We start from the raw sequence: 9052 nt of genomic DNA on the forward strand, positions 1-9052 counted from the left end.
CCAAAACTTGTTTAATTCTTTTTTTTGTATGGAATAATGTGCTTACTATAATCGTAGACTTTGTGATGTAAAACCGTGGTATCAAGCTGTACAGTAGAGCATGGACACTCTATCAATATGTAGATCTCAATGATAGATGCGCTATATGAGCACAATATTCATGATGTATATGCAAACACATTTCCAGAACATATATAAACGCAGTAGATTTTATTGATTTAGTAAGACAATCTATCAACAGCATCCCATTCCATTGAACATGATCTCTACCACTTTCTACTACTACTACGAAGTCACCAAAAACACCTATCTGTGCAAAACCAGTGCTACTACCTAGACCTCTAGTGATGATGCACAAAATATTGCTATTGATATTGACTGCACCAATGGCAATGGCCAAAACACCATGGCTGTTGACGACATCTCACGCAGCGATAATAGCGATGACTACGATTTAACGTTCGAACCTATTGCACCGGCTGACCACGTGTGGACGTTGATCAAGTATACTCCTCATCAGGTGGCAAAGATGATCGGTTTGGTAGAGTATAAGAAGCTGTCCGTGCGAAAAGCAGCCAAATTGACCAACATCAGTAATTCGCGCGCCCATCAGTTGTACAAGCAACACAAAGAAGACAGCAGTGTGACTCCAGGTTATAAGGCCAAGAACCAGATAAAGAGACCGCGCAAGATCGACCTCACCGACGAACAAAGGCAAATCGTGGATCTCTACGTCAAAAGCGTAGCTGACCAAAATGCGAACGTCGTAAAAGTCAAGGATGCGCAGGATGATCTGTGCCAGCAACTAGAAGGTGAGCTATTTATTACAACATGCAATATGACTTGAATACTCGTTTTATCATACTAATACTACAAATTTAAAAGGTTTAAAAATTAGTCAAAAAACTGTCAAGGAGCAAATCCAGCAAACAGTTGCATTCACGCTTGTACTACCACCAGTCCCTCCCTACACCACCACCAGCGACTGATAGAGAAGGTCGGCAAGGCAAAAGGCACTGCTCCAGACCACTTAATCCAGTTTGCCAGTGAGGTTGTTAAAACCATCAGTCAAGGCGAGTTTCGATGCGGTGTTGTCATGGCAAACAGACACTTGTTCCGGGAAAGGCCGTTTGTGAACGCGGTACGGAATGCAGGCCATTTCCCACTTTACATGCCCAACAATTCTACATTCCTTGACCCGTGCCATCCATGTTGGGAGGCCATCCAATCGCGCATACGACGAACGCCTTTGACGGATGAAGATAGCTTGGCAAGCCATATTAAGGAAGCCGCGGAGACGATCACAGCTGCAGAATGTATTCGTTGGGTGAGCAAAGCCAAGTCGTATATCGATCGCTGCTTAGCAAAAGAGCAAATCCAGTAGGAATGCTATTATGTTTTTTCTGTACCCATTACACTCCTTTTTTATGCCCTCCTTTTCCACTTCTTTCTTCATGCACGCTAGTCGTACCTATGTCAACTTATTTTTTTCCATTCCACTCTTTCACTATGCACCTGTCCTTCTACACTAGTTATACTAATGTCAAACTTTTTTTTCTCTGTGCTAAGAAATATTATATTCAAGTAAAAAATGATGCCCTTTGAAGAGTCTAGATACCTATGGCAAAAACGCACTCGCTTTTCAGTCTTTACGCTTGAACTATGGCAGTACAGCTGGTATGGCCAGCTATGCGAGTTTATCTATTGGACGAAAAAAAAAGAATGAGATGTAGGAAGGAATTGATCCACTGTAGATTCAGAAAGCCTTGTCACAAAATAGATTTTGAAGCTCTAAAAATTGGCTGCGTACTAGTGGAATATGTCACACTGTTTATTGAATGTCTTGTTGTTATAGATGAAAAAGCTCGATTGGTGTCGGGGAAGCAAACATGGTGCACTGTTGAATGCCCTCCGTCGCCTATGGGGAAAAGGAAGTTAGCTGTGAGGCAAAACCTGTGTTTAATGAAATGAATATAAGATTGATTAATACTATGAAAATAAGCCTGATGCGTTCTTAGACAGCATCTATCACCCATAGAAAAAAAGGAAGTGACCCATTAGACACCCTTAATTTCTCACCAGGGAGAGTCTGTTTATCATGAATCATTTCTATTCTCCAACCAATCAAATACAGTATTTCGCACCGGTGTTCATCTCTATATTACACCCCCTGAAAATTTTATAGTTTTAAACGCAAAATGCTGTAGCTTCAGCTTAAGTAATCAATGTCTTTATCTTCAATTAGTTTCGTCAATACTATATATCCCTATCTCACTGCTAAGCAGTTGTTGTAATTACTATCTATCTCTAAGCATAGTATGGATAAGCTGTTTTATTCTGTTTTCTACCATCCCCTATATATATGCCTACTCTTATCACTCTATTAGTAGTAGTAAAATAGAGTGATTTAAGTTCGGTGTAGCACTGGTCCTAGTACTGCTTCAATAGCATCTAATCAAAGATGATGCAACAATTGAGATGTGGGGGAAATATTGAGGCAACGGTGGATGAAGCAAGATGAACTATTGTGTGTAGAACAGTAGTGCTGATGAGAGGTAAATTCTTGAGAAGTTGAGGGGTTAACTGGAAGCCTTTATAGCTGATTGTGGTGGGGTGATGTCTGAGTAAACAGACACCACACTCCTGAATCCTTCTTTGCTGTCCATAAGGCATAAGGTACACTCAATGGATATATGGCTGGGCTCTATATTTGCTTGGTCTGGCGTCAAGTCACACTAAACTCATCACAGCACTGAACACTTCAGAATTCCTGACTCAGTGCTGTATCAATACAACTGCTGTGCCTCATTTTAGTAATATTCTGCCTCAAAGTTAACAAAGCGATGTCTGCGCGCATACAATACCACTCGTTGCACCGTAGGCCACCCAAAGTCGTATTCCAGCACAAACAACCGCAATACACTTTCTATATGACACTGAAATTTCATTAACGTTTTAAATGTTTATACAATTTTGGACCATTGCTGTACATGCAAAAGCCAAAAACTAATAAATTGATTTTGCATTTCCCCCGTTAATTTCACTTGTGAAACGTTAAAAAATGAATGCTTAAAAAGTTAAAACATTTTAATTGTAAAACGTTTATAAAGACAAATTACGATATTTTTTCACACATTTTAAAAAAAATTAAAAAATTAAAAAAACATATTTATAAAAACAAATTCACATATTTTTTAGTCAATAATAATGAAAAATGCTTTCTCTCCTCTCAAAATAATTAACCCGTTCAAAACCGCCTGTTTTGCACGTTACCGACGTCCGTGCGCCTATATAGAGAAACCCCATGCGAGCGTGCTTACTTATAAAGCGACGTCTTGCCGCGTACTCCAGATGACTCATGCACCGACGGCTACTTAAAAAGGGACGTCCATGCGCCTACTCTAAGAGCTCCATGCATTGACGCCTACTTAAAAAGGGACGTCCACGCGCCTACTCTAAGAACTCCATGCAATAACGCCTACTTATAAAGCGACGTCTTGCCGGGTACTCCAAATTACTCATGCACCGACGCCTACTTAAAAAGCGACGTCTATGCAATGACGCTTACTTAGAAAGTGACATCCATACTGCCCACTCTAAAACATTCTATCCAACAGCACTTATTTACATTCTCAACCAATGTCCCTCAGCTACTACAGCATTTTGTGTTTGAAACTATAAATTTTCTTAAGGGTGTAATATAGGCATCCCCTTATTTCCTCCCGGTTGAGTTTGAAAAAATATAGAGGATGGTGGCTGATTGGAATGAAATAGGAGATTTGGGGGGAGGTGTGTATATGTAATTTTCCTTACTTAGTGGTAAACATCTTGGTTTTTTTTTTACATCAGTACATCTGCCATGGCAAGTTAATATTTACAAATCCAGCACATACAGTGGCAAGCTTTGCCATATTTCTTCACAATAAAATAAAAGAGAGAGAAAAATGAATGACAACTATTTAATTTATTAAGAAAACAGAATTGAAGTATAAGTTTCTTTTTTTTTCTCCAAATAGGTAAGATGGACCTTTTAACAAATGGCTGCAAATGCTGCAAAAGAAGTAAAGCTCTCTGCTGAACCTTAGTACATATACAAGATAGAGAAGGGGTTTACTACTTGTGGTTGTACAAAGCGCTGTGATATATAGGTGCCATAGACTAGCCCTAGCTGTTTCCAAAAAATCACGGAAACGGATTTCGGAAATTACTTTCTCCGAACGGTTAATCATATAACCGAACCAAAATCTGTTTTTCAGTTTTGGGTAGTTTTGGGTTTTTTAACTTCTTCCTCAAAATGGAACTGCAAAATCAGCAACAAATCTAATCCCTAGAAACACCCAAGCAACCTCAATTGAAAAGATGCAGTAATTGTAAATCTTATCGCCCTTTGCTATTTTTTGTTGGCAATAGACAAGATTACAACACGTGTAGAAAATGCTATGACCGCCAAAGTGACGTCGGTAAACCAATTGTAGAGCAGTTACTCCTGATAATAGATGAAGTACTCAACATGATTCCTTCATGTCAAAGTTTGAGGAATGTAGCCGATAGTCTCGAAGATTACAGCCTCGACGCATATGTACAACTTGATGATGATATGTTGGCGTTGTCAGATTCGCAACTTGTGATCAATATCTGCGATCGTATCTAGGCTGTTGACAGATACTATTACTACGAAGCATACTGAACAGAACTACGAAGAAAGTTCAGCTACTCTTTCCTTTTTCGATGCTCGCAAGATTTCGATGTGCATGGTCAAGCTGCTATTCGTTTACGATTGTATCGGCATATAGCAACTTTCTTGTGCAATGGCTGCATCACCAGGAACACCTTGACCAGACTGGAGATTTTTTTCTCTCGTGTCCTTCTCCTATTTGTCTCGCAACCAATCTACCTTGGTGAGTACTTGTTGTTGTGTGTAAGATGCGGCAAATATAGTCTGGCTGATAGTTGCAGCGGTCGACGACTTGTTTGCAAAAAACCGCTGCTTCCTTTCTGCTACTGCCTTGGCAAGTTTCTTTATATCTTCACTCGTCCAATTAGCTCGTCCTAAAACACATATTCAAATGATAAACAAGTGTATTGATGACAACAATTATTAACTAAACAAAAAGAAATGTCCTATACCTGACGCAGTTGTAGTTAGTGCGGTTGCAGAAGGTACTGTTGCTGCTGCGCTTGAAGAGGCTACTGCTGGCGTAGTAGCTGCCATAGTAGGTACTGATGAAGTTGTTGAATGGCCAGCCACTATAGAATCTGGTACGTGCGATGCCGATTGTGATCCTAAAGACTGTGCGATTTACTGGTCACCAGGTGGTATCGATGCTACTTCGGCCTGCGCGGGTGGTGCTGGCAGCAAAGGCACTCTGGATTAAAGAAAGAATATAGAGACATTTAAAACTCTGCTAAAGTTAATTAATAAATTTATTTCTTCAAAATTGAATTTTTTTTAATTATAAAAATAAACATCATAATATTATTATGCATAAAATCATAAAGGAAAAAAATAAAGAAGAAAAAAAAGAAGATAATAAAAACTACTTTTATGAACAAGAGGTAAATAAAAAATTATATACAACAATAAAATTGCCATCATTATATGAATTATATCCTTATTTTTTAGATGAAGAAGAAGCAATTAATTATCTATTAAAAATGAATATATTAAGAAAATATGAAAAATATCCAAAGTGTAGTAATAAAGTACATTATGGAAATAAGCAGAAAAGATATCATTGTTTATGGTATCAATGTAAGAAATCATTATCAATTTTTCAAGATACAATATTTTATAATGTAAAGTTACTAATTAATAAAATTTTATTTCTATTATATGAATTTTTGAAAAAAAACATTACGAGATAGTGCTGCTGTTACTATTGGTATTATATATATTACAACAACTTATTATTATAAAAAATTTAGAGAACAACTTTCAATCTATGCAGTTGATAATATAAAAAATAACTTATTAGGTGGTAAAAATGAAAGTGTTGAGATAGATGAATTGTATTTTTGTAAAAGAAAGTATAATAGAGGTCATCATGTAAATGGAATATAGGTTCTTGGTGGTATTCAGAGAGGTACAAAAAAAATATTTACTATTCCTGTTGAAAAATGTAATAAAGAGACATTATTATATCAAATAAAAAAATATGTTAAACCAGAAACAAGAATTATAACAGATTTTTGGAAAGGGTATATTGATTTAAAAGATAATAATTATATTCATAATAAAGTTAATCATAAAAAAATTTTTAAAATAAAAGGTACTGATATTCATACTAATACAATAGAAGGTATCTGGAATGGCTTAAAGATGAACATAATACCACAACATAGGACTAGAAAATATTTATTTGAACATTTATTAGAGCAACAGTGGAGAATGAATAATAAGCATAAAAACTTATGGGTAGAGTATTTTAAATATATTAAGTTTTCTAATAAAGTATTAAAAAAATATAAAGTAATAAAGCTTAATGATATTTTAAAGAATGATAAAATAGCTATTGCTAGGTCAGTTGAAATTGAAATTTAAAATATATATTGTAATGAATAATAAATTACATTTTTAAATGATTATTATAAAATTGAATTCTATATTATAAAATAAAATGAATATATTATATCTTAATGAGATAGATGAAAAGTTAATGCAAAATATAAAAAGAAGCTGTATTATTAAGGATATGAAAAAGAATAATATATATGAATATAAAGTTATTAAAGAAGATAACAACTTTTTTATATATAGAAGAAAAGAAAATATATTGTCAAATCAAAAGTTAGTTTATAAATTTAAATCATATAATAAAAATATAGTTCTTAATAAAAAAAGGAAAGAAATAGATACTCATATTATTGAAAGAAAAATAAAAAAATAAAAGTAGATTAATATTTATATCTGTATTCTTAAAAAATTTAAAAAAATTATAAAATTTTTACTATATCTCTAAATAATATATTCAATCCGGCACTCCTCCTATTTGTGTCTGTGTCATTGGAGAAGGAGGGTAATGAGGCACTTGTGAATATGGGAATGATGGCAAAAAAGATGCAGCACCACGCATCACTCCATACGATGGGCTATTTATCGGTACACTGTTGTCTATGAGGCCGTCCTGCTGCGAACTTGTTTGGGCACTGGTTTGGGGACCATTTTCAGGGTTGTTTGGAATGGGGACACTGAATCGATGTTGTGCCATAATTGATTGATATTTTTGGTACTTACCATCCGTCACTTACCTAGTCATATTATATATGTTACTTCGAGTGAAACTAGGTGCAAATGGGGCTCAATTGCACGCTGTATATGTACATGAAGGAGAAAAGACGAGTGGTCCATTAGGTCGAGAGTCATAAATGCACTTAAATGAGTAAAAATGAGTGGTTAGTTTGAAAGGAAAAAGATGTTTACCCTGGGAATATACTTACATACATACACTTATTAATAAGAAAGGAAAAGGCCATACGCGATTGATTGGTCAGACTACGGTAGAAACTAGGAACGGGAAGCAATTGGTTAGTATATATTTTAGTGAAATCGGGAACAGAGAAGTTTTTTCCAAAGCTGATGTAAAAAGACGAAGAACTTGAATGTATAAGAAACAGCATTTGCATATTATATTTTGAACACGAACGAAGATCATTGTCTAACTCTAAATCAAAAATTGTTAAACTGATACAAAATCTTCTAATCAATGTTTATATTAGCATAATCGAAATGTTGTTTGTAGAAACAAAGCCCCAGGTTGTTGTTTGTTTGCTGCTGCCTCAAAAGTTTTTTTATTTTTTGCTGCACTATGAGACAAATTAACGTCAAATAAGATTTTTTGAGTTTTTCTTTTACTTTTTTACATGACATAGCAGAAAAAAAGAAAGGTTTATAGTAACCTTAATCAATATGTCCTTATATACTAGTGTTATGCCTTTTATTTCATTCTGATGTGTATAGTTCATTGACGTTTTGTGCTCTTCTTTGCATTAACCGGTGTAATAATTGATCCATAATGCATTAACTGGTATATTCGTAGGGCCGAGAAACCTACTAAAACAGGTATCTTTAGAAACGTATCTGCATCAAAGACGGTCCAGCTATTTTGCTGAATTTTGCTGGGGGCTTAAAATTCTGCTACCCAATTAAAATTATTTATTTTTTTTGTGAAACCTGTGATATCTAAGGTCCAACCAACTTTGACGAGGCCCAATATTATAAATAAAGAAAATTATGCAATAATTTTGTGATCACTATACTATGAGATGTTCTCCCTTGACCATTCCTTGAGATGGCGAATGCTAAACGGGTTGGACATTGTATGTGTTTATACGTGAGGTATGGAAACGAGTATTGTAAAAGTATTTGTGCATCGAGTACCAACACGCCGTAACAAGTTCTTGTATGTTTTTCGTCATTCATTAAGGGCCATCGACGTTTGGATTATTGAATGGTAGAAGTGTCGACGTCGATGGTAAATGGAATCGGCAAAATGCTCATGTGCGCTTGGAGCAAGAACAAAGACAATAAAGGCCTTTGTTTTTACCGCAATGCTATACTAATAAACATATACGCGTGCACACATATATGTATATCCAATATATACGTTCGCTCTAGCAGAACATCTCATAGTCTAATATTTACAAATTTATTATAAAATTTCATCTATTTATGATATTTTTTCAAATTCGGAGTTTTAAATTGTGCATATTAAAATAATTTATTTTAAAAATAAAATTGAATTTTCTTTATAATATAAAAAGTGCTCTCAAAATGGTTTGCCTAAATGAATTTCTCCCCATCAACTATATCCAATTATGTACAAATTTATGCAATGAACTAGATGTTTTCATGCAATCTGAATTTAATCATTTTATTGAAAAAAACATAATTGAAAAAGTTAATAAAAAAGTTAGTAGAAAAATAAAAAATTTATTCTCTACTGATTATTTCCTATATCTTTCAATGCATAATAGCTTTTGTGCATATAAATTTGAAAGAGGAAAAAAGAAAGGTACATTTTGTGGGAAAAAAATAAGAACTAACTTATCTGAT

General features: G+C 34.7%; 2 protein-coding genes across 2 annotated transcripts; both read left to right on the forward strand.

The window, feature by feature from the left end:
- Positions 1-406: 406 nt before the first annotated feature.
- On the forward strand, positions 407-989 carry BDB00DRAFT_792491 (uncharacterized protein; the record flags this gene model as incomplete). Its single annotated transcript, XM_053121124.1, has 2 exons — positions 407-812; positions 886-989. The coding sequence occupies 2 exons, from the start codon at positions 407-409 to the stop codon at positions 987-989; spliced, it is 510 nt and encodes a 169-aa protein (XP_052973935.1).
- Positions 990-1090: 101 nt separating this feature from the next.
- On the forward strand, positions 1091-1384 carry BDB00DRAFT_774061 (uncharacterized protein; the record flags this gene model as incomplete). Its single annotated transcript, XM_053120130.1, has 1 exon — positions 1091-1384. A coding segment is annotated over one exon (294 nt), but the record flags the coding sequence as incomplete, so codon positions are not given.
- Positions 1385-9052: the final 7668 nt, after the last annotated feature.

This window comes from Zychaea mexicana (assembly GCF_025766255.1).
Source record: "Zychaea mexicana strain RSA 1403 chromosome Unknown BDB00scaffold_131, whole genome shotgun sequence".
NCBI classification, from domain to species: domain Eukaryota; kingdom Fungi; phylum Mucoromycota; class Mucoromycetes; order Mucorales; family Lichtheimiaceae; genus Zychaea; species Zychaea mexicana.